General features: G+C 31.9%; 3 protein-coding genes across 5 annotated transcripts; all 3 read right to left on the bottom strand.

The window, feature by feature from the left end:
* Positions 1–3651: 3651 nt before the first annotated feature.
* On the bottom strand, positions 3652–8527 carry LOC100799582 (shaggy-related protein kinase eta). Its single transcript, XM_003526218.2, has 12 exons — positions 8224–8527; positions 7108–7200; positions 6917–6976; positions 6563–6835; positions 6404–6478; positions 5988–6044; positions 5391–5531; positions 5203–5253; positions 5019–5114; positions 4829–4912; positions 4578–4679; positions 3652–4241 (listed from the first exon to the last, which is right to left on the bottom strand). Exons 1-12 carry the CDS (start codon positions 8236–8238, stop codon positions 4146–4148), a joined length of 1143 nt encoding a protein of 380 aa, XP_003526266.1. The 5' UTR covers positions 8239–8527; the 3' UTR covers positions 3652–4145.
* Positions 8528–11183: 2656 nt separating this feature from the next.
* On the bottom strand, positions 11184–15958 carry LOC100795365 (nucleobase-ascorbate transporter 2). Its single transcript, XM_003526211.5, has 13 exons — positions 15234–15958; positions 15037–15134; positions 14426–14602; positions 14057–14157; positions 13879–13954; positions 13730–13789; positions 13288–13472; positions 13076–13172; positions 12727–12872; positions 12558–12649; positions 12347–12424; positions 12100–12260; positions 11184–11706 (listed from the first exon to the last, which is right to left on the bottom strand). Exons 1-13 carry the CDS (start codon positions 15322–15324, stop codon positions 11494–11496), a joined length of 1575 nt encoding a protein of 524 aa, XP_003526259.1. The 5' UTR covers positions 15325–15958; the 3' UTR covers positions 11184–11493.
* Positions 15959–21041: 5083 nt separating this feature from the next.
* Positions 21042–26540, bottom strand: LOC100792733 (uncharacterized). 3 transcript variants are annotated; one of them, XM_003526207.5, is made up of 8 exons: positions 25933–26540; positions 25786–25846; positions 23546–23781; positions 23021–23222; positions 22236–22367; positions 22033–22133; positions 21838–21956; positions 21042–21464 (listed from the first exon to the last, which is right to left on the bottom strand). In XM_003526207.5, the coding sequence occupies exons 1-8, from the start codon at positions 26320–26322 to the stop codon at positions 21398–21400; spliced, it is 1308 nt and encodes a 435-aa protein (XP_003526255.1). In that variant the 5' UTR covers positions 26323–26540; the 3' UTR covers positions 21042–21397. The 3 variants fall into 3 exon arrangements, with proteins under 3 accessions (XP_003526255.1, XP_006581337.1, XP_040872238.1); XM_006581274.4 differs by lacking the exon at positions 21838–21956 and having other exon boundaries at positions 25933–26530; XM_041016304.1 differs by lacking the exon at positions 21042–21464 and having other exon boundaries at positions 21834–21960; positions 25933–26530.
* Positions 26541–26585: the final 45 nt, after the last annotated feature.

The raw sequence follows: 26585 nt of genomic DNA, 5'->3' as shown, positions 1-26585 counted from the left end.
TTGTTTGGTGCATAGTGGGTGAGATGTGTGTGTCTACTTTATATGATAGTGAACCTCCAACTAAAGGCAGTGGTGAAGTATGAGAATTTTCATGGACCTTAAAAAACGATACTAGTAACTAACTAGAAATACAAAACACTTTTGTACTCATCCAGATTCTTACATAATGCTGACTGCTACTGACCACTGATATGTTAGCCACTCGAGAAATATTATCCATTAATTTTGTTCCCTTTACTTGTGTATGATGTTAATTTGTTTTTTGTGTGTGTGTGTGTTTCTTGTTAATTATTTTTTTCCCTTTATGTTTGTGTCTTGTGTGTGTGTGTGTTTGTTGTTCATTGTTCTTTTGTGTGTGATCGTATGTTGTTACTTTTATTTTATCTATTATGTTATCAGTTTGGAGAATTATGAAAAGAAATTGTATTTTTTAATTATACATTATATCAAGAGTTGCATCTTCGGAAGAATTGTAATTTTTAATAGTGTAAAATAACAAATAAGCAAACTACATTAAAAAAAATATATAATTTCTATTTATGTGTTTAATAAATTACTTTAAGAAACTACAATATTATATATATATATATATATATATATATATATATATATATATATATATATATCAATTTTAATCTCATTAAAAAATTATTAACTAATATTTTTAATCTTAACAAAAAAAGACACGCATTATCTTGAAATTATTATTACAACAAATCATTTATAATTAATCATAAATTAACCTCTTAAAACATTTTATATGTTTAAATTATATTTATTTTTATATTCAAATAAGTTGTATTATATTTAAGTCTATCACCAACCACATGGATTAATTGGCGGCAGGATTATTTTAGTTTAATGAATAATCTCAAATTTAAATTCTAAATATGAAGTTGTATTAAATATTTTGAAAAATTAAGAGAATTTATGATCTATAATAATTTTACTGAACTCGAATAAAATTCTCTATGTACTTATGATTAAAAAAAGATTACAAAATTAATCTGAGTGGTTAAAAGGAGAATATGAGATCGTGAGTTTCAATTTTTCCAAAAAAAAGAATCTAACAAAATAAACAATTAATATCCAACTTTAAAAAAACATGATTTAGAAAAGGAAAAAAAAAGAATCACACTTAAGAATGTTATTTTCTGAGTTCTGATCGAGACAGGAAAGAATGATTAGACTCTATTCCATTTCCATATTAGACACGATACCTACAAATGAATAAACCGTAAATTACCTGAATAATTAATTATCCATTGTCTTTGACAAGGTATGTCATATGGATATTCAACTTCAAGAGCTTGTCTTCAGGGACCCAAATGTTTAGTTTGATTCCATTTCAGTCTCATTTAAAATTAAAAAAACTTATGCATGTTGATTGACCAATGACATCCCTAGAAAATTCAAGAGCAAATGGGGCCTGCATGTTGTGATGTGTATTAGTAAGATATACACGTTTCCAGCTATTGGTGAGGTCTAAAACAAGTGGCATAAGATGTGAAACAAATGGCGGGGCACAGCCAAAACAATTGCATGTGACTGCTGTTTGACTCTAATGCCTACAGCCACAAACCCCTTTGCATTGCATTTGCAGGACATCCATTGTGCAATGTGCATCAATAAAATTAATTTTGATGTCTTTCTTTATAGAATTATGGAACCAGAACCTCGCTTGTCAGACATATAGATGCACTACCAAAAAAAAATCAGCACAAAAATATTATGCTTAAAATGTTAGAAGAATCTGATAAAAAAAACCAAATTTAACGGTGATACATTAAAAATTTATACTATGAATTAATTATAAATTAGTGTTGATATGACTTTAAAAATGATTATTGTAAAAATTAACAAACTCATCATACAGTAAATTATAATTGAATTGGATGATAATATTTTTTTTTTTTACATTATCGGTGAATTACTTATTTTTTTCAAAAAAATAATAATGTTTATATTATAAATCGATGTCTTCATTTATGAATGTGAGGATATCTTTTATTTTACTCTTTTATTATTTATAGTAAATTACTCCATCATTATTTAACATATTATGTGTGTGTGAAAATATATTTTAAAATTTCATTTTCCCCTTAAGTCGTATGTTAATTTTTTAAAATGTTAATATATTTTTTATTTTTTATATAATTTTTTATTTTTTATCCTTGTTTTTTAAAAAATCCACTCTTTTCCTCTTAAATCAAAATATTTATATTTTTAATTTACTATTTAAAAACTATAAATATTTTCTTATAATTTTAAAACTATTTATATTAAAAATAGTTGTGCACCAGATACTTGCTAGTATTACTGTATATAAAAGGTTAGTTGTTAGGTTTGTCGTTCTTAATATATTTTTTAACTAAGAAAAATAACATATCAGTATATAGTTATTAAGAATTTACTTAGTATAATGTACCGATAAAGATGTATATTAAAAAAAAAATTTGGTGAGTTTCATTTTTTATTTAATAATTTTGGTAGTTTTAAACAATTTTAACTAATGATAACAAGTATATTAAAAAAATATATAAGATAATGTCTTGCCGAGGCTGCTCGCAAAAAGAATCTATAAGCTGCTGCTCTAAACATCGAGGTGAAGAGTTCAACTACGGCATCATCATGAACTAAAAGAAAGAGTACGACTCTACGAGTTACCAAATTTGACCACACTACTCCTTACACCACCAAAAGCAAGGTTTGAACTTTGACCAACATTATGGCTTTCAAATCCACACTATATTTACTTTGAATATTAAATTAAAATTGTCGAATATCTCAACGCATAATAAACTCATTCACATAACATATAATCAGCATGCTAAAAAAACACTTCACATTTGCATAGACAGTCCATCTTTAACAAAATCTATACATATTTCACACTAGCAAGTGAGTCTTAATGAATCCTCCCAACTAAAAAAATGAAATTGACATGATCAAATTTATTTTTTTAAAACCTCAACTTTAAAGTAAAGATATATTATTTTAATAAAATTTATTGAAAGTCTAAAATCTCATAGTGATATAGAGGATTCATTCTCCTTAACTCTTGAGAAAGGATTGCATCCAGTGAAAAACAAAAAAGGAAAAAACTTCACATGGTCAAATGTAATGATTTTATCATTTACTTTTTGAAATCTCAATTTTAAAATAAATAAAAAATGCATATTTGCATTAATATAATTTATTAAAAGTTATGACCCCATGCAGTAGTAGAGTCACTTCAAAAGATTCATTTTCTTGACTGAGATATTCAAGGGCAATGTGCCTTACACTACCCTGCAGTGCTGTAGTAAGTAACATTAATGTGAATTCCTTTCCCTACTGTCACTTTCATGGCTGCATGGTACTTTAGTCATCAAAAACAAATTATACAATTGCATTAAATAGACTGCGGTGAGCAATTTAAGAATAATACATTTTTTAATCCTTTATTTACATAGTTGCATTATAGATTACATATTACTCGAGTTTAACTCATTGTCAGAGAAAAAGCTCAAGAAACGTCTAACATTTTTTAAAAAAAATCATATATAATGTCTACATAAGAAATTACGAGCTCTGTTAGTACTTAGCACCAAAAAGTGCTGGAAGTTAAGAATTCAAATTCAAGAAATTAAAACAGATTAGAAAACGGCGTTGAAGAAAAACAGATAGATACCACATTACATTTCACAAGGAAAGGAACTGGTGTGCATTGTGCAACATTGCAAATGAGGCACATATTAACAAGAGGAAACAAAAGCCAACCAACAAACCCCACCATCAAAAAAACTCTTCTCGACCCTCCCCTCCTTCCAGCCAAGGCTTTAGTTTTCCCCAAACAGAAGCATTCTGAGTTCTGATCTGTGTGACCATTTCAGGTCAAATATTACTATGACATTGTAGACGTTTACAATAAACAAGGCTATATATGCCTGGGGAAATAAAGATCCACCAGTTAGCACAAGGGAATCAAAAGGTACATATACTGACGGATCAACTGCGGCCATCCGGCATCGCGAATCTCAGTCTCGGTTCAGCTTGAAACTACATTCGCCAGGTCACAGAACATGGTATTAAGACAAAAAATAATGGTGCCACTTTTTTTTAACTTATCAGCTAGTATACACTATGTCCCCTAAGCTTTATCGTCACGATCCTCCCAGATGCATAAACTGTATCCCCATTTGCCGCTTCACATGGTCAGGTATCAACTTATTAACAAGCTCGGAAGATGCTCCAGATAACTGTAAACAGGGAGAATTACAATATAGTTTGCCATCAGTTATGTTCAGCTTTGATGTTTACGAGGAACCCAGTGCATAAATATTTTTCAATGCATTGCTTTGTGTACCCAAATAGACTAACACAAAAAGACAGTAAAAACACTTAAAAAGTTATTTGTGTACACACATGGTTTCAGAATGAGCAGCACTTTTGTAAGAACCTTTTGAAGGCTTCTTGATTTTTTTCAACTTTTTGAAAAAATAGAATCAATTTTATTCCTAGCCTTTAAGATTGTCAGTACAAATAATTTACTGCCAAAGCACCAGTATGACCAAGAAAGAGTTTTAAGGACTTACTTCCTGTTTGAAGTTAAATAGAGGGGGAAATGGACGACCATTTGGCAAGCGAGCATTAGGTTCACGAAGTTCATCAAAGAAAGGATGTGCACATGCTTCAAGCTGCATAGGAAAATAATTTAGTCTAAAATTGTTGAGCAAGTTTTTCTAAAGAACAACATCCATTGGCGGGAGAAATACAGGATGATATACATAATGCAATACTAAATTAGTCGGAACACAGAAAGCGGGGTAAAGCCAACCACACTTACCGCAGTGCACCGGAGACTTGGGGAGTATTGCAAAAGCCGGGATGCAAGATCAATAGCTTCTGGAGGCATCTTTTTGTGGAATATCTACATAAAATTTTGATGTGTTAGAATGCCCAGGAATATTTTTCATGTTAATCACATTTTTTATCATCTGAAAAACCAACTGTCTGAAGGAGATAAAATTATAGACCTTGTGCCATGGGTGTGCTTTTATCTGTGGAAACCTAAAGTCATTGTAATTGGGATTCATACAGCGTACTTCCTCTCGGGTGGGTGTGCCAAGCACCTGCAATACAAAATTTTACAAAGGTGAGTTATGATGACAAGGATGGCATGACTAAGGAACATGCAATACGTGTTAACACCAATTGTACCTTTATAATATGTACAAGCTGGTCTACTGCATTTTCGCCAGGGAATAATGGCTGAAAAAGTTTAGATTGTTTTAGATAACACATGGGTGGCATATAATCAAGAAAACATTTACATTGTTTCGTGGAAAATTTATACAATATAGTATTGTAGTAACAATAATTAATGAAAACAAATCAATGACACAAACCTGGCCCAAAAGAAGTTCAGCAAGAACACAGCCAGCTGACCAAATATCAATCGAACTGGTATACTCTGTGGCCCCAAATATAAGTTCTGGTGCTCGATAGAATCGTGAACATATGTATGATATATTAGCTTCACCTTCGACCTGATGATACAAAATTGAAGGTTAGTAAATGATCCTGGATATTGTAAGATGGGTAGTAGTCTCCCTCTCACAAAAATATAAGTTGAAATCATACAGAACATGACCAAAAACTCAAAAAAAAAATGCTGTTTCCACAAAAAAAGTGAAGGAAAAACAAATCAAAATATTTAATTTAATATGGTATAAAAGAAATCTTTAAAAAAAAGAAAAGAAAGAAAGCTCCACAGCTTGATGTAGAGCAAACCAAGATAAAAAAACATCAACACACGAGACTACAATCAAAACAATGTAAAAATTAGACCCTCTTCATCCAAAGTCTAAACTAAAACTTTATGACGATTCATAGGTTATTGGTTGACATTTTGAGTTATTACTTTGTCAATATAAAAGATAATGGTGCTGGAAAAGTTGGACAAAAAATTAAGTACATCAAGCAAAATAAGGAGGTCAACATACTAGAACTTTTGCACTTCCAAAATCACATAGCTTCACTTGGTGTGTAAGAGGATCCACCTGGAATATACACAGAATGATATCAAAGCCAGAAACAGTTACCACTTTTAAGAATGAATTGAATTTGAATATATATATATATATATATAGGGAGCATATCAAGCAAGAGTAAAAAATCTCAATCATATAATTCAAATGAAGGGTTAAGATAAAAACTTAAAGTCACAAGATCACTTAAAAAGGTCAAGTAACTTTTTTTAAGAACTCAAACGACTTGTGTTTAAATCTCAACCATTCATGATAAGATCTAATGGTCAATATTTATTTCTTTACCCACATAAAAAAAAGGCTCTCCCGATAGATACACCCCCGTGTACACACACACACACACTACAACAACAATTAACATATAAACAAACCAGTATATTTTGAGGCTTCAAATCTCTGTGGCAAACTTTGGGACCAGTGTGGATGTAAGCCAACCCCCTGAAAATCTACACACATGCCATAGACTTTTATCAGGCACTGAGCAAATAAATCAGAGATATCTGTGAATTACCAAAAAGTACGAGGCTTACCTGGTACATATAAAGTTTTACGTAGATGATTGGCATTCTTTGATTAGCATTGCTATAGTGCTTTAAGACTCTATACATGGACTCTGGAACATACTCCATCACCAAATTGAGAAAAAGTTCATCTGTACTTGTAGTTGAAAAGAAACAATGCTTCAAAGAGATCACATTTGGATGATCCATCACACGCATTAACTGCAGTTCACGATTCTTGTATCTTCTGTCTTGTAAAACCTTTTTAATTGCCACTGCCTCCCCAGTTTCCAAGCATTTTGCCTGAGAAAAAATTATCAGCATTTGGCAAAATAGGTGGCGACAGCAAGAGTAAATGAATCTAGTATTAGGCCATTAGCATACCTGGAAAACGATTCCAAATGATCCAGTTCCTACAACCCGTTCTGCCATGTAGCTAATAGTCTACAAAAATCATTGTACAAAACATTAACTTACAATCCAGGATAAATGCCATAAGGCAATTTTAACAACCCAGCAGATAATTTAAAATAAGAGTAATATTATCGGCATAATGGAATTTACAAAGACAATACCTGTTTGGGTTCCCCATTTTTGCCTCCAATAGTTGTAGATATGATGTGACCAGTTAGGGAATCATTCCCATTGATGACAGAGGTAGACATCTCCTGTTAAAATTGTCATGTTTAAAACAAGGTTTAATATTAGAATTTAACTTTTCACAAAATAATTCAAAATGGTTGGTTTCACTAGGAAGCTAAAAGTTGGAAGAATACATTTAAACATTTGGCAGGCATATAAAAAACACTAAGTAAAGAGTACAAAGATCAACAAGATACAAAATTAAAACTTCAATTTTCAACAGCACATCAAATAACTCAAAAATGAAGTTTCATAAAAGATATAACATGAGGAAAATCAGGTAAGCAACTTAAGGATGATATCACGGAAATCAAGTGGTGGAAATAAGCTGCTAAAAAAAGTAAAGACAAGGAAACAAGAAAAATAGCAGCACTAAGTTGTTGAAAGTAAGAACTAAAAGAACACAACGAGTTGCATGCAAAAATAAATTGAATTGTTTTTTAATTTAACGCAAACAGGTAGCAGCAGAGTACAAAAATCTGGATAAAAATATCTTTATCAGAATCAGAAACCAAAAACAATAAAAATAAAACGAATCTGGTGAATAACTGGCAAATGATCACAAGTTCGTGACAAACAAAAAAACTTAATCGACGACACTTTAAAGTCCAACATCAAAATAAGATCATAACAAGCGTGATCAGATTACGATACAAGTGTCGGCAACAAACAAATCTTCAACCCAGCTCAGAACCTCCCTCCAGAAAAAATAATAATAATAAAACCTCACATAAACCCATAGATCAACACGAAAATAAACCAAATGGATCTTCTACTTTAAGCTCAAAGACCAGATTTTCAGCAAGAAAACCGAATTTCCCCAAAATAACAAACCCTAAATCTCCCCTTTGTTAACTGAGCAAAAAAAACAACAGAGAAACAAAAATTACACATCCCAGAGATATCTCGCTTCATCCTCTTAACAAAAACAACGAAAATCACAAAGAAATTTTCAACTCTACCATTTCTAAGTCACTCAGCTTTCTTACCAACCAAAACAACAAGGTTAAAAAAAAAAAAAAAAAAAACTTTTTTTCCCGGGAAAGTACCTTATCCTCAGCCATGGCGGAGGGGAGAGAGAGAGAGGAGAAGAAAAAGAAGAAGAAGAGAATGGTCAGAGAGAGAGAGAGAGAAAGAAGGGAGAGAAGAAAAATTTAATGGAGACCCAGAAAGAGAAAGACAAGTCCATGTGATTCCAGCTCTCCTTTCTTTCCTCTGTCTTCTTTTTTCTTTTTTTTGGACTTTTCCCAATTTCCTTGACTAGCTTTGCCCCTTAGGAAGACCTCGCTGTTAATCACAATCATTAGGTGTGCTTAACTCAAATCACAAAATGAAAATTAATATAAATAAAAAAAGGTACTACTGTAATAAACAGCAATAATGATATCTCTTCTTTTCTGTTCTTTTTTGAGGAAGAACAATAATCATACTACTTGATTGAGTTTCATGTTTTTTTTTTTTTTTTGCTTTTATCATTTTCACGTCGGCGGAATTCGTCTCAAAATGAGTTAAGGGATACAATGATTGTGGCATATATGATATCATTGGGTCCAATTTCTAACATCAGCCAGATCAATTTTTAACATTCGAAAATTGTATAAGTTTTTTACACTGAGATGTTCTTGGGTTAGCCTATGCATCAATGCAAATTAAGCTTTTTCCAATTAATTCTTAATTGAAAAATGTCAAGTTAATTATCTCACTGTACAAAGTCTCTACATGAGGATGTAAATGTATAAATAGAGAGGTTAATATATCACATGACTCGTTAAGAGTCTGTAACGTGATCCAAGTCAAATGTAGACTGATTAATAAATCAGATTAACTTTTTTAAAAATGAATTATTCAATAAAAAATTAGACTTCGAATTTTTTTAAACAAGTTTGACAAAATAACTTATTTAGTTAATGCTGTAAAAGAAACTTATATAATTAATAATAATATGCAAACCAAACAATGTATTAAATTTTCAAAATAATATTTTGAAACTCTGTATTTGCTACTTTATTTTAAAAATTAAAATCGTTGACTTACATATAACTTTTGGTCTATCAATTTATTTAAAGATAATACTTTTACTTATTTAAAATACACAATAAAATAGTCTTTTAAGAAAAATAGGTTAAATCAATTTTTTAAAAGAAAAAAAAAGTCAGGCAAAAAAAATTGGGTGTAAATAAATAGGTAAAATTCAATTTTCAAATATAGATAAACAAATCAAGTTTGAACTATATAAATGTGTGCAAATGGGTGATGATCACTACACAGTGATGAAGAAATATCAAAGAAAAAATTATTGACCCTGATGGTTTTACAAGATAAAAAAAGGTAATTATTCAAACAGTGTGTAAAACATTAATCTTTAATTTCGATTTACACCCACCAATTTCTATAAAATTTGGATGCAAAAGGATGTTTCGATAAATCAGTCTCTTATTATTTGTATTCCTATTTTTTATGTAAATTGTTTTTATTTATAACTCATGTCTTCTAGTGAATAATTTTAACATTTTAAAGAGATGTATCTCGTGACTTTTGATGAAGAATTGCATCTCACGATTCTTCTTATCGGAGAAACATATCTTATTTCTGTTGGTGAAGATAGAAAAATCACATCTATTTATATTTATATCTTTACATAAATATGAATAGACAAATAATTTTATTGAAAAATGTCACCTCTGGTTACTTTTGAAGATCTCTTGCATATAAAACCCCAACATAACATTTTATTTGGATAAGAAATAATTTTATTAAAAAAATAGAAGTGAAATAAAATAAAAATAAAAAAACGTACTATTTGGATGAAATAAAAATGAAACTCCTCAATAAGAAAAACTAAGAATCAAAGAAATGGGAAAAAATATTCATATTCATTTGAATGAAAAATAAATTATATAAAAATATTTATGTGTTTTATTTGAAAAATTAAACTTAACCTCTAAAATAAAACTTTACTTTATATTATTAAGAATTTTATTATTATTTATTTTGTTATAAAAATATTTGTTTAATTTTTGAAACAAATAAATACGGGGAAGGATTTATTGGTTTCCATTAATTTAAGCATGGTGTGTGTCCATTTCCACCTTGTTTACAGTGACTAACAAAAGTCTTTTCAAAAGAATTTAATTTGTGCCTATTGTTATTATAAAACTTTCAGGGTATGAAAATTAAACAATTGATATATTCAGTGATATGATGTAATAAGGAAAATTTTAAACAAAATTTGAGATGTGTTAAATAAGGGGGCCTATCCAGAATAGTTTTTTTGTTGTAAGTTTCAAAAAATTGTCAAAATTCTTCCACTTTAGAAGAGAGAGCCCTTGTGTTAATGGTTGCATTAGAGGAATTTGAACCAAGGAATAGTGATAGTAATGTAGTTATCAACCTATCTTAGAATGTGAATAGTTCATCAAAACATTAGAGGACTCAGTAATGCCTAAAATATTTTACTGTTTCGGAAGAAATTTCTAGTAATTTAATACTACCAAAAAAAATTGTAGTGGTCTTAATAGTATTACACATCAAACCTCTAAAAACTTGTATATTTGATCTTCTCACTCACTTTTTTTTTAATTTATCATTTTTTATGTTTGTCTCTGTATTGAATTTTAATAATTTTTAAAGAGATATTGTGAGGAGTTGTTATGCCTTGTTTGGCAGCATAGAAATAAGATGAAGAGAGTAAAAATGAAAAGAATGAAAATAATGTTAATTGGTTGGTTGAATGAAAATAGGATAAAAGTTAGAATACACTAGCACTTTTTTATTTTATTTCTTACTTATTTTCATTCTTTTTATTTCTTTAATTATTTCATTTATATTTCTCTTTTACCAAGCACATTTATAATATTTACTTTATTTCTAACATTTTTGTTCACTTTTTTTAAAATTTTCATTCACTCTATTTCTTTCTTTACCCAGCATACTCTAATGAATTTTTTTTATTAGAACGATACCCTTCCCCCCTAACACGCTTTAAATCAGCACAACGCTGGAATTTACATTTTATGTAACATAAAGTTATATCATAAACTGTATATAATCTCGAGAGTTTTGGAATGTTTGAGAAGTACATAATTTTTCCTTTGAATTTTTAATTTTCTTGACTTTGAATACTTACTAATAATTTTGGGGAGTAAGAGAGAGAGAGAGACGAAGAGGTCGTGTGAAGCATATGATCAATTTCTTCATTAAAAAATCACCAATATGATATCACTGCTTCACTCTCACAGCAACTAAATATATAACCTCTTTATCAGGAAAATGATGTTTTTCCTCTAACATCTTTTCTTGATGGTATAACTAACTGTTATTTATCGTGGAGGGAAAAACCGGTTGAGGTTGAAAGGAAGTGTATAGAACTCTTCATTTCGGCTATCTCCATTGAATGTTCTAAACTTGGCCCACCATGGCATTCCCCTATCTTTGGCGCTATCCTTGTAATCAAGAGTATTGTCCAAGAATACAGCAACAATCAATGCAACAGTTGGAGATGAGAAGAATATAGTATTAAGGAAATCATCGAACTGAAAAAGAAAAAAAAAGAGAAAATTAGTATTAACATTTTCTTTATTAAAACATCAAGAAACCATCGCAATTAGAAGCAGAAGATGCATGATTGTTCTGCCACTTAATAAGGATTTTTTTATGACACAAGCCATTTCGTTAGTGACATGATGGAGAATTCACAAAGATAAATAACAGTTCTTATAATAACTATCTGCCTTACTAGTACAAACCAAGTATATGGAATTTTGACATAGTGCATGTTTGGATAACCATTATATCCCTTCTAAAAGTAGGTTCAGAACAAAAGATACAAAGATTATCATTTTCTAAAAGTACTTTCAGAGTGATTACCTAAACATGCACGTAGTAAGATTTTCACAAGTTTTGTATTGATGAAACAATAAACTCACCCATCCAGCCCTTGTATGAGTAGGACCATGAAGGGCCTTTGAAGTGTACTCTCTGAAATACTCAGGAACAGAAAAACCTAAGAAAAGGGCTACACCAAGAATAAAGAGGTTCCTCATTGAGTTCATGTTAGTGAACTGCAAGAATGATAGCCCCACAGAAGCTGCAAATAGAGAAAATTGTCATAAAAAAGATAGAGGAAGCAAAGACATGCTTAAACTAAACCATAGGTGAAATGGTGATACTCACCCACAAGGCCAAACAGAACACAGTATACAGCTGCAAAAATGGGGAATGGTATTGATGCAAATAAAGCTCCAAATTTTCCTGAACAAGAAATATCAAATATGTGAATATCATAAAACCAGCAAAAATGGGGAATGTGCATTGTAAGTGAAAGCTACTAAAAAAAGGACGATAATATAGTTAGGACTAATATACTCCAAAGTTTGGCACTCACCTAACATTGAGAAGAATATCATAAAACCAGCTGAAATTTGAATTACCCTTCGACTCCCAACACGAGTGCTTCCTAGGAGCCCCACATTCTCTCTGTAATGGATAATCCTATGAGAATCAATTTGTGTCCACAAAAGTGAAAACCATGAACAATGAAGAGTAGCACTTACACAGAAACTGTTGAACCAGTCAGTGTTCCAAAAAGGCCATTCAGCAAGATTCCAACTCCTTGCCAACCAATACCACGGCTCAGAACATGAGCTGGAGGTGGTGTTGCACTTGCAAGTCGTGATGCAGCTTTGTATGCCCCAGTTGACTGCCACAATTTTTTTAATATAACTAGTCAACACTACATTTGAATTTCTATTAGGACCGTACGACAAATATTGGAATCATAAAATTTTATGTCTCACTTCTTATTTAATAAGTTTCACTCACGTGTAGTTTTCAATAAATTTTAACCAATAGTAAAGAAGTGAAGTGAGTTACTAAGACTCCTTTAGTAAATATGTAAAATACCTCAATTAAGGAGACTAAAACAGCAGCCATCATTCCAAAAGCATGACCAGCATCAAATGTAGGAGCACCCCACTCAAGAGGGTATGGAATCTTTATCCTGTAGGCAACATGTAGAAGAGTCATTGGCAACAGCTCAAAAGTGCTTGCTTCCTGGCACCTGAATTATGATTATAACATTTAACTATTTTAACAGATGCTTTTTCTGTACCAACCATGGAGCAGAAGAAATGAGGTTGGCCCTGTCTGTTCTGCAATTATGTTGGGTTAAATCAGGACGGTGTTTGTATGCTCCACTTGCTGTTAAGAGATGTGCATATGCCCATATCACTGTGGTTGATATTAGTAGAGCAAATCTCTCTAGTATTGGTAGTTGTCTTGTATGAAAATTTTTCAAGTACTGCAAACAGCAATAATCGTAGCATAGTTACTATATTTTCAATAGATAATAAATAGTAAATATTGGACATTCACAATGGATACCCTTCTTTGGCCCTCACCAAATAATTATCATATACATTTCAAAGTCATATCCCTCAAGAATGTTTATGTAAAAGCACTGCATTGGATTAAAAGTGAAGCATAAAAATTTCACTTTAGATAGTTGAAATATTCACTCCCTTTTGCTTGTCACATAAATGTGAATTTGATTAGTACCTGAGAGAAGACTACAAACAGAATTAACATGGGAATTCCAATTTCAACGCAATGCCCAACCTGAAAAAAAAAAGAAGAAAAGTAATGTTAGTCAGTATGAGCCAAAAAGAGATGAATTTGTATTATTGACCCGTGGGTTATTGTTATACCACAGGGAATCCTCGGTCAAATAATCCAAATCCAACTAATGCAATTACTGGGACCATTCCAAGTGGACTGAAAAACCTGATAAAAAAAAGTAAGAATACAGTAAGTATTTGATGTATAGATTAAGCTTAATTCTTTAATTGGAAGAATAACTATGCACTTCAGTTAGAAAGAGCTCACCTAGAACAAATGGCCCATAACTGACTAAAGCCCAAAATGATTTGTATGCTTGATGCTACTATCATTGCCCCTTGTACTGCTCTCATGGTGTTAAGAAATCTCTGGAGATAAATACAAGCCATTAGTTTAATCTATTGAAAATAAATTTAAATGCTTAAACCCACACATTCTATTAAATAGATTAAATTATTTTCCGCTTAATAAATGTCACGTTGCCTTAGATTTTGTCTAGAAGGATTAGACGTAATCTTACATTAGAATTAAAAATTTCATAGCGGTTGTATTGTCCACAACTAATAGAATCATCAACTTATTATAATTGAAATGTGGCAACCAAATAATATAGTAGTATTAGAGAAATGTACTAACCAAATGTGGGTCCTCTATCCTTGTCAATGAGGAATCATGAATTATCGATATAATGGGGACCATAAATGCATAAGACCCTCCTATCACTGTTGGTAACCGGGTTCCAAAGAGTGTCTGCAGAAGTGTATTAATTCCTTCAACAAAAAGCAGCGTCTGCACCACCCTCACTTTATCATCCTGAATCATCGTATCAATATTTGAAATATCAATATCAATTTTCTACATAATAGGACAATGCAAAGTAAAACTAAAGACCATGAGGAAATTTCACTTTCAGAATCAACAATTTTTCTTCTCTGTGGGACCCACACGGCTCATTTCAGCATATGATATGTCAAAACAAAAAACAATGTAAAGGCAAAACAAAAAGTTCCTCCAATCCACCTCAGTAGAGAGATTTGGCAATATCAAAGAATTTCATTTCATGTTACATAATAATATAAAAAAACTAACAAAGAAGAAGCAAGGCAAAAGGAGTTGAAGGAAGAAGTATTGGATTCGAATCCCCAACTAACATTTTTAATCCAAACTAACATTTACCAATAAAAGAAATAATAATATAAAAAAATGAAGCAAAGCAAAAGGAGTTGAAGTTGGAGGGAATGACTTACATCACTTCCACCCATCAAAGGCACAAGAAATGAAGGAATCATGACTGCAGTTCCTAAGGCCAAAATGTAATGCTGGAAACCAAGAACTATTGTCTCCACTGTTAAACGGTTCAAAAACACTCATTAAAACCAAAATGTGCACAAAAAAGTTCAATCTTTTAATGAAGCTGAAAATGCAGTTGAGGAAGTGAGCATACCCCAGGAAGGGTTTGAGTCGATACAGTACTCTAAGCCTTGAAGTTGGTCCATTGGTGGGTGGCTTATCTCCTCTGGCTTTGGAGCTGCCATGATTCCTTTGCAACTCTACTTTTACCTCGAAATCTTAATATCCTTATGAAGGACGAACTTGAGAGAGTGAGAGAAAAAAAGGTAGATAGAAAGCTAGAATCTTTGGTCTAGTAGAGTGTGAGAAAACTGAGAGAGGGAAAGTTAGTCAATGTATGAAGTTGAAAAGGAGAAAGGAAAAGACCAATAGAATGATGGAAGCAAGAGAGAGAGAGAGTATTATTTTTTGTAGAGAAAGTATGTGAGAATGCACAGTTGAAGAGAAATGGTGTGAGAACAGAACAGTGCAACAAAACAACTGAGGAAGAGAAATTGCACTGTATAATGTGGGATTTGGCTTTTCTTCTATCTCTTTTGTCTCTTTTGATGTTGTGCTTGTGTTGTTTCATTTTTAAAATTAAATATCATAATTAAATATTAACATATATTATTATTTTAATGGAACAATAAAAAGACAGCCTAAACAATGACAGCAGAAAAACTAATTTCGTGTGTAGTTGAACACACAACCTCAATCTTTCTCTCTCTTTTTTTTTTTTCTCTCTTTGCTTTTTATTTATTTAAACATTATAAATATTAAAGGTGCCGTTAAGTTTTCCATATCCCCAAAATGGTCCTTGAGGAACTTCAAAAGTTCTGAATTAACATGTTACCGTTGCCTTTCAGTTCTTAGTAAACTTTTACAATTCAGTTTTTGCCGAACTAAGTTTGCAAGTGCATCATGATCCTGAGATTATTAATTAAAAATTAAGAAGGGTAAAAAGGGTAGGGCTAAAATTAATGTGAGGGATGAGAGGCAGTTATCTGACTGCTGCTTAAATATTATTCCAAGATGTTACTAAGATATTCACACATATCTTAATGCACACAGGAAAAAAAATGTCTTAAGAAAATGTACACAAAATTTAATATTGTGAACTGAAAATTCAATTTGAGAGGATTCATTTTCACTAAAACACAGCTCTCTAATATTCTTTTAAATAATGTATATTTTTTATTATGAGTTGAAATTATTCAACATTATAAAATTACGAGTCTCACTCATTATTTAATGAATTTCACTTGTAATTTTTATTTTTCAATAAATTTTAACTAATATTCTCTCTAAACTTAAGTTGTTTTAAAAAAAATCAAAACTTTGGTTGTTTTATAATTTCAAGATATAATTGTGCAAGAAATTATTTTTGTATAAGTAATATAGTAATTTTTTTAGAGATTTAAAGGAAACATAATTTAATAATGAAATAATGAAGGGAAAAAAAGCTTTTAATAAACTTTTGTTAGAGTAGAGAATATTCAAAGCACTTTTTTTTCCTAACGAAATTGAGTCTAAGTTTATGTCACTTTAACGGGATATAGAGCAAGTTTTGATTAAAAAATTCAGCAAGAGATACTACCTCTCTACAATTATAATGCATTTCCATCCCACATGATGAAAGGGGTCTGAAAAAGGTATGGTAAGCTATCTTTATGAACTAAAAGAAATGAAGAAAAGAAGCAAAATAATGCTCCTAAGTTATCTCTTAAGGCACAATTCCTATGTATATCCTATTAACAACCAAAATCATTAGTTGGTCATAAAAAGAGGAGCCTTAATGCTAGCCTTTTGACGAAAAACAAAACTATAGTATATAATAGGATTTATGATTACTTGAAGAGGCTTTTTTCTTTTCCTTTTATGTGACTTTCTTTTTTTTTTTTTCATTCAATGGGCCTGCTTGCATGGGAAAAAAGAGGAAGGGAATGATGATTTTGAGGAGTTGATGTGGATACTGACCAAAGGTGGTTGAGCCTTGATAGGCAAATGGAAAGGAAGCACAAGCTTGTCAGATAATGTCATAAGAGATTGAAGATGAAGAATAGAAGATGTTGTTGATACGTAGGAACAAATGGGAGAGGATCTTGCATTGAAGATATTGATGGGGTCTTCGGTTCGGTTTTTAATTATTTTGTTGGTCGTGCAATGGCCAATATACGGTAAAAGTAAAAAATGATTTTTGACTTTGAGTTCCCCACAAAAGCTGGAAAAAGGGACAACGCAGAACTTGTTCCATGTAGTGTCTCACTGACTCTCACATTCGGATTGAACTTCTTTCGAGTACTGGAATTTTTTTAGGTGAGTCTCACACATTTATTGTGTATTTTTCTCTCCTACTAGAAAAATTCAGTAACTGAAGACAATCTGAACCCCCCACATTCTCTCCACCCTGAATCGGGAAGCTAATAACAGATGAGATGAGGTAATTCTAATGGCCCTTCACCAAAACAAAGAACAAAAGGTTTTTTCTGGTAACCGATTAACCAATCTCGTGGTTATATACGAGCAGGACGGCACAAGGATGATTGGTGAGTGATGCTCAAATCAAATTTTAATTTTTTTTTATTTTAAATAAAATAGTTATATGTTGAGTTTATTTTATTAATATATTTTATTTTTTTTTATAAAAACTAATAACAAATATATTAAAAGTTGTTAGTACAAGTGCGAGTCTCTTACATCTTAACTAAGGTCACGGATTTGATCTCTAGCTTATTTATTGAGTTGCAGCTGAAATTATACTACTTCATAATATAACATATAGGGATGAGTAAACGGGCTTAGGTCGGTCCATGGATTGACCCGTGGAGCCTGCAGTTCGCGCGGGTTACTAATCAATTTTTTTAAACAGTCTATGGTTATGTCATACTTTTGGGCCCGTCCCGTTTAACCCACGAACTATGCGGGTTTAGCCCGCGGGTTGCCCGCAGCTCGCATTAGGTTTACTTGGTGTGATCCTGATCCAATTATATTAGGTTTGATTTTTTCTTTTTCACTTTAAACTTTTCTTTTAAAATAACAGATAAATAAATATATTAGATAAGAGAAAGATATAAAGATAAAAATAAAATATTCAAATTAAAAGACGATAAAGATAAAAAAGCACAAGATAAGAAAAATAAAAGATTAAGATAAAAAAAAAGATAAGTGATAACTTGTTAAAAATCTTGTTTTTTGATATTTTCTCGATCTTTTTTTCTTTTAATCTAACATTTTTATATCTGAAAGTCATAAATAATAAAAATATCAATTCTTATCATTTAAGTCAAAAATAATTGTTAAATAAATATTTTTAAAGATATTTTAATATATTTTTATTATAAAACATAACTCATATCAGATTTAACAGTTATAACAAGCTAAGAACATTTTTTCTCCTCACGCGTGCTTAACAAATATCGAACTAGGCTTATTGTTGACAACGTACAAGCCTTGATATATACTAAAAATTGGTTACTAGTATTTGATATGCAGGGTAAATAATATGTAATAATTATTGTCTTTTAATCACTTAACTTGACTTTATTCTAATATTTATTATTATTTCGAGTTTTAGGAAAAGAAGATGAAGATATGGAGATGGAGAAGACTCAAGCTACTTCAAATATGAAATCATTTGTTGTTGGAGATGTTTAAATTTCATATTTTAGATTTATTGTTTGGATTTTCTTTTGTTAAGACATTATTTATTTTATTGATATAATTGACTAATTATTGAGATTTTATTTATCTTTGTATTGAACTTAATTTGATTGTATTATATTTTTATTAAAATTAAAATTCTTTTAAAACTAGGCCCGCGGATCGGCCCGTTTGACCCGCGGGGTCCGTGGGGTGGGGACGGATCAATTTATTTGGTCCGTGTAAGAAGCGGGACAGATTGGCCCGATCCGCTACCAATGTAGGCTTATGCGGGCGGGCCTTACATGGAACGAACCGGCCCACTTACCCACCCCTAATAACATACGAAACCAATGAGAGAAAATTAGTTGATTGTTAAATAAGAAGTTCAAACAACTTTTTAGTTAGATAAAAAAAAACTAGTAAATATTTTTTTGTTGGTAGACCTAAAATTTAAGTTTTAATTGTTTTATTCTTACATCTGTTTTGAAGAATTTGTTAAAGATTTGTAAAATATTGTGGATAATATTATGTGGATAATACATGAAAGTAAAATGTTTTTATTTTTAATTTTAAAGTATATTTTTGTGATGTGTGTATATAAATTATTACCACTGAAGTAGTAATTTTTTTATGTTTGAATGATAAAATGAAAAGATAAGAAAAATACAGTAATCTACATCTTACTAAAGCAAAAAATTTATATAGATCAACATAATAGGATTAACATGCATATTAATCCAAATTAGAATTTTAAGTAATATTGATCAAAGTAACTTATAAGTTAACCAAATGAGTTTATAAGCTCTTAAATGTTTTTACCGAACATACATAGGAGGATGATTGTGGGGAAAATATTACCATGTAAAAGTAAACCATTCTAAAAGAGCTCATTTCAATGATGAGCAAGTTGTATTTTTTAATTGTTTTTTGTTACATTTTTTAATTGGTTTGAGATTTAAAAAAAAACAAATTTATTTGTAATTAAGTCAAATATCTGAATTCTCTAGGGATAAAAAAAGATAACAAATAAGGGATTTTTCCGTAAAATAATAAATACTCAATTTTATGGGTTCACTGCCTTTAGTGAAAGATGCTGCATTTGCATATTTCCGACTCTTTTACAAGCTAAGAGAGTTTTACTAGAACCTAGGTGGAAAGTCGAAATGAACTCTCCACCTTGCACATCAAAATTCTGAGTGACAATGGAAAAATGAACTAGACCATACAATGCCATTAAGAGCATTACATATTATGTTTATTAAAACGATAAGATAAAGGAGCAAAGACAAATATGTGCACGGTTTCCTCTTCAGCTTTATCAAAGGAATATATATATGGGAAATGTTAGCAAAATATGTTTTATATTCTTTATAATTGATTAAAATTTGTTAAAAACTAAAAATTTTGATGGATCATATTTTTTATTTAATGAATATATTTTTTAATTTTAAATAAAATTTAACTAATGATAAAATACTAGTATATGTTAGAAAAAAAAATGTATTAAAAGATAGTGGTACTATATGGCTGGACCGCAGAAACCCAGTGCCACTTTTTCAACTGGATGGTGTCCTGCTAACACTCCAAGTCTTTTTGTCTTGCTAATCCTCGTTTTTTGTAAAATGTTTTTTTTTTCTTTTCCAAATTTTGCCATAATTTCGTGCTGAACTACGGCAACCACTGATTCTCTCGGAGAACTACTGTCGTAATTTTTATTGAAATTGAACGGGGCCCAATGCCATTAATTTGTTTTTTCTATGCGTTCGATTCTTGTTTTTGAAAAGCACAACTAGCATTGATAATTTCTTTTCCTGAAGTAGCACTATCTATATATATGGGAAGATAACAATCAGAATCTCTTAAAAATGGTGAGACTTGAAAAGAGTATCACTGCTCCAAGCTTCAGCTATAATTATTTCTTAAAACTATTTAAGTGTAGTGGGTAATCAGAGGCCTAGACGCATGCGCTATTGTTGCACATTCTCATTCACATCCTTTAAGGGACGCCAACTACTTCAAATTATTTTCTCAAAGTTTACTTTTAGTGTAATTTTTTTATTTTTATAAACGGTTGAAGAACCAACTGTGAAGGATATTGGATATTTGCAATATTTTTTAAGAAAATAAACTATATATAGAAGAGCCCCCATCTTTCCAGAGAGAAATACTCATCAGAGGAAGTACGTCTGGGTAGTAACTTTACTCGGGCATAAGATACGCGGGTCCAATACTGAAAATCTTCACACAAGGATGAAGGATCCATACTGCTACCGCAAGGTTGGAAATAATGACAATAATGAAGGTAATAGACTAATAAAATATGCAAGCACTAAAGCAGTAAAGCTTATCCCACAGGATGAGGTCGCTGCATAATAAAATATGCAAGCAATAATCAAATAAAAATTAGGCATTAGCAACGAACCGATCAATCAACCATATCATGGGACACAAGTACTGGAATTGGAAGAATTATTCCAGCTAAGGGCACGGTTGGAGCAGGAAATTTCTTTTCAAGTTCGAGATATACAGTGTCTGCGATCATTGCCAAAGTTATTTAACAGACAAAATGTTTCAGAGAAATCTCTGCCACAGCTTATCCGCAATGTTCGATACTACAGCCCCACACTGAATGGCTCACGACCTTCTCTCTAACCTCCTTTCAGTGGATCTTTTCTCCTCAGCCTCCCGTCGTTTTTGTTGCCTGTTCAACAAAATGAGATTATTGTATCAAACATAACTATATCAGCTAATTGCCAATTGTCAGAACTGGATATTCCATCCATTTGACTGTCAATTTCATGAAATAACATCAAACACGTTTCTTAAGTATAGATGACTGACTATTCAAAATCAATATTTAAATTTGGAAATCTCTGCAAGTAATATGTTAATTTAGATTCTAGTTTTTTCAGTAGATTTGATAAGTTCAAATTGGAAAAATGCAAACACCTAAAAAATGTCTACACAATAAAACGTGTCAACCCAAAATCAAATCTTAGAAATTGAAAGCATAACCAGAATCAAAAGATAGAAGTAGAATGCATATGAAAGTTCATGGTTGTTTATCAACTTACGCAAATTGCATATATCCACCGCCGGCATTAGCAGCAGATAAAATGGCTGCATGAACCCCAATAGTAGATACAGAATCCTGCCCCGCAGAGGGCAGAGGATTTTTTTTATCACCATCCACCTATCTTTCACAAAAATTTCTTAAGCACAATGAAGAATGTCCCTAAAGTTGCTATTGCATTTGTTTAGATGAATACCTTATCCCATTTTGATTTTTTATTCTGTCTACCATCCCGATTAATAGAATCGGCTGTAGGAGGCACCAAAGGCAAACCACTTGCAGTCACAGCAGAAGCACCTACAGCAAAAAATCAATACAAAACACCACAAGAATAAAGACTTAGGTGGTTTCTGAGAAACAGCTTCACAACTGCATAAATAAATTAGGAGGTTTCTGAACCTGCAATGGGCATGCTAATCCTAGAAGCGCTAGCTACAATTCCCGGTTGTGCACCCCCCGAAATAAATTCAACCTTCTGTGCTTTCTTCTTTTCTTGCTCTTTCCTCTCACTTTCGCGCCTCATATCAGCTTCTGTTTTGTTTTAGTTAAGACACGTGGGCAAAAAGGAGTATATAAAGGAAAAAACAATAATAGCTGCAACATCACTAACATTGAGTAATCTGTAAATAGTTTTGAGACAGGGAAAGTACTACAAACAACTAAAATTATAAATGGATGCCATGAATGATGCTAAATCTTGACATACCAAAAATAGTTGCTTAAACTTAGGAAGTATTTAGTTTACTTGGTAAAGACCAACAAAATTTGACTATAAAAGGGGGCAGGAAAAAAAACCAAAATCAGAGGCATATTTAAAGTAGTGCGACAAAAGAAATCGTGATTTCTCTGATTTATCTAATAAGTTAGCCATGAATGTCAGCCAAAATGATAAGTTACCTTTGAAACAGGGAAAACACATTCTACAAATAAAAATTAAAAATAATTATAACATTGAAATCCAAAAAATATAGGAGGTCCGCAATATACTTGAAATTAACAGTTGGTTTACAGGAACAAACAGCCAACAATCACCTAATTCTCAGAAGAAGAAAATGTAGATAAATATGTATTATGTACAGAAACCACAGTAGATTCGATGATATATTTAACAAAACAAATGTCAAAAAGGAGCAAAGTACACAAATACAGCAACCAACAACAAAAAAGACAGAGAAGTTATCTACCTATTTCATCATAGAAATCACTTGGATCATATCCATGAGGGTCAAATACATCTTTACTGAAGCAAGACCCTATTTGATCAATATCCTGGTACCTCACTGCATGCAGTAAGAAGTCAGGGTTTCGATAGTCCTTCCTGTTGCGAACTTCTGCATTAAAACTTTTTCCAGCCTTCTTATACTCCAGGAATTTGTTTATTTTTCTCTGCCATGACATAAAATTAAGGTAAAGACAATGATGTCAAGGGAATGTAATGTCTAAATACTAAACCATCAAATAGAAAGCTAACAATTGGAAACATCCTACATCCTACCCATTACCAAGAACATAAAGACGAATCAATGGCTCTAGGAACCATATTGAATTGGATATGAATCTTATGATTCTTGTGATTCTAATATGATGGCCGCACAAAAAACAGAGGAAAGGACCAAAGCAAACCAGCCTAAGCAATGCAAGCTACTTTATAATATATTAAAATGGTATTCAACAATTGATAGTAATTGAACCATTTTAACGGAACTTACTTGTAACTCCTCAGAGCATTTAGTTTTTGATGGGGGAGGGAGAAATTTATCCAATGGATCTACATATTTTTGCTCATCTTGATCTGCTTCTCCAAATTCAGCATCATCTGATCTGATCATAGCATCTTTGTTCATGGTATCAGATTTCAATGGCTCAGAGAACTGGGGAGTGTTAGCTTGATTGCTAGGTGTCAAAACTTGGACTGTTCCCAATGGTGATCTGTCTTGCAAATCACCTGCAATAACATATTCCATAAGGTACTAAGACAGAAAAGAAATGCCTCTACAGCGATAGTAATGTAACCGAATAAATTGAATAAGGCAATAGCATATTCTGAAAATTGAATACAAGCATGCTATTATTCCCTTTAGTATTTACATACCCATTCATAAGCATAACAAGTAGTGAAACAGAACCATCAATGCACTCTTTCTGCTCAACCTCATTCACAAAAACCCAAGTAAGGACACAGTATATGGAGTACTTCAAAAGAAGAAAAAATTAAAATAACCCAAACCTTAATATGATCATAAGTGGCAAGGCAGAAAAAAAATTGCAAATATACACAAGTGTGCGTTATAAATCCCGGATAGTAGTGCATAGCAGCCAGCCCCAAAGATGCTATAGAAGGATAGCAGATAGTGGAATAGCCACTATTCAGAAATTTTAAATGTAGTTTATATCAATTTTATCAAATCAAGATTCAAATCATGAATGGCTGAGCTAATTTTTGAATCGCAAATAATAATTTGTATTGAATCATATGATTCACAGACAATGAAAAATTATTCAAATATATTATATAGATGGTATATAGTGTTCAATGTAAAAAATTTAAAGTAGAAATAGATAAAATAACTTAACTAGAAGTCTTATAAAACATAATTATTAGTTGTATATAAGTTTGTGAAGCCTTTATTTTAGAAGAATGGAAACAAAACATTTAAATAGCTAAATAGAATACATTCATTGAATGAGTGAGTGACAAATAAAGTAGTGGAATAATCAAATAGGATAAAAAATATTTCTTTGATTCCTTTTCATTTAACAACTTAAGATTATATGAATTTTCAATTTTTTTCACGAGAATTGATGAAAGAAAAGTTTATAAAAAATGTTAAATCGTGTGATCCGTATTGATGATACAAAATTGCACAAATTCATTCATGTATCGTAAAACAGTCATTAAGATTCATCTTATGATACAATTGGTAGGTAACTGAATTGTATCGAATTGTAAATTGCAAGATTCTGATAAATATGACTTATATAATTTATACTATATTCATATAATTAATAAAAATTATCCAAAAATGAGACAGAGAATGACAATATACAGAGAAAAAGAGGCCAGAGAAACCAGTCACCCGAGAAGAAAAAACACGGGCAGAGAAAGTGAGAAACCTGTTGTTAGAGAGACGGATCATGAGACATTGTACAGAAGTTAGGGTTCGGATGAGAGAAAGTAAGAAATCACAGCTTTTTGATTGATTTTATATATTGTTTTGGAATTTGAAATCCTAAAAATATTCCCCACCAAACAAGCCCTAACATTATTTTTTTGGAACACTTTTATGGAATCAAGAGATAGTGCTGTCATCCCGTTCATATTTCGCCGGCATGCTACGCCACTATAGTGACACTATAGCCCACTATTTGAAACCCTGACATGAATCAATTATATATATCATACAGAATTTCATAGAATTTATTTATAATAAATCAATTATAGAGCTATAACCATGATTACCCAGAAGCTTACGATTTAAGGTCACATTCAATATTATAACTTTATCAGCTAGACCAAGCCATCTATGACTAATAAGAACAATATAAAACTAATGTACTACCCTAGTGCCAGAAGGCTCCTTGCTTCACGAAGGTACAGGGAGGGTCATTATACGCATCCTTCCCCTTGTATATGCAAAGATGCTGTTTCCAGATTCGAAACCATGACCAACAGGTTGTGCCAGGACTCGCCCTTTTGATAAGAACAATATACTAGTGAATTTTTAAAGTCCCACAATTCCATTTGGAATAAGCAGCATGACAAAACCATGAAGCAAGGCAACATTGCTGAACACCAAAAAGACTAGCCAAGTGATCTCCCTATTATACCTTAATTATTAACACAAACAGGTGTGGGAAGCTTAAAAAAGGATGAAATCTAAGCAAATTGAACACTTCTTGGCAGTTTGCATATACAATAATCTCAACGCCAAACAAAAATTAAACTCACTATTGCTCACATGAAGCTGGTCCCCAATCATGACTCTACCGCTACCATATATCTCTCCCTCCTGCAATCAGAACCAGCAAACACCCATTATTTTACAATTCAAAATATCGATGAGTAGAAACCCTTCAATTTAAGGAGAAGGAGTACCTCAGGCTCAGGTGACATTGCCACTTCGTCATGCCCATAATCCACTATCGTAAGAGCCCCTTTCCGACCAATCCTCGGTTGCTCCAGCGGTGGAGAGATCAAATTGTTCGTCTGCGGTGTCGAAGTCCCAACCCTACTCTTCTCCGCCGGAATGAACCCCACATCCGCGCCGCCTTCGTTGCCGGAATCAACGGCGGCTGTTCTATTGGCGGAATCTTCCCCCGCCGAAAATTTCGCATCTCCGGCGACATCTTCTTCCATTCGCATCCCTGCATCAACTTCTTCTTCTTCGCCGTCGTCGTCTTCTGCGTCCTCCATTTCGTCGTCTTCCTCGTCGTTGTACATGGACAACAAGGCGATGCCCTCTGAGTGCTTCTTCTTGGACGCCATGGAAGCTAGCTAGGGTTTTTTTGGAGGGAAACACGAATAAATTATTTCGAAAAGGGGTGAATTCCGAAGAAGGAGAAGTGTCAATAAGCAACGAGTGGGGAAAAACTGTTGAAGGGTGTTTGCAGGATTGAAAACGGTGGAGAAGAAAGGTTGTGAACCGGAAATTTATAATCTCACTCACAGTGAAACGAACTGAAATATGAAACACCATTTTATTCAGGAAAAAAAAAAACACGTTCTTAAAAGAGATAAGAAGAGATTAT

Source organism: Glycine max, chromosome 6 (genome assembly GCF_000004515.6).
Source record: "Glycine max cultivar Williams 82 chromosome 6, Glycine_max_v4.0, whole genome shotgun sequence".
Taxonomy (NCBI): domain Eukaryota; kingdom Viridiplantae; phylum Streptophyta; class Magnoliopsida; order Fabales; family Fabaceae; genus Glycine; species Glycine max.
The sequence above is the reverse complement of the archived record's forward strand: the minus strand, read 5'-3'. Positions and strand labels throughout refer to the sequence as shown.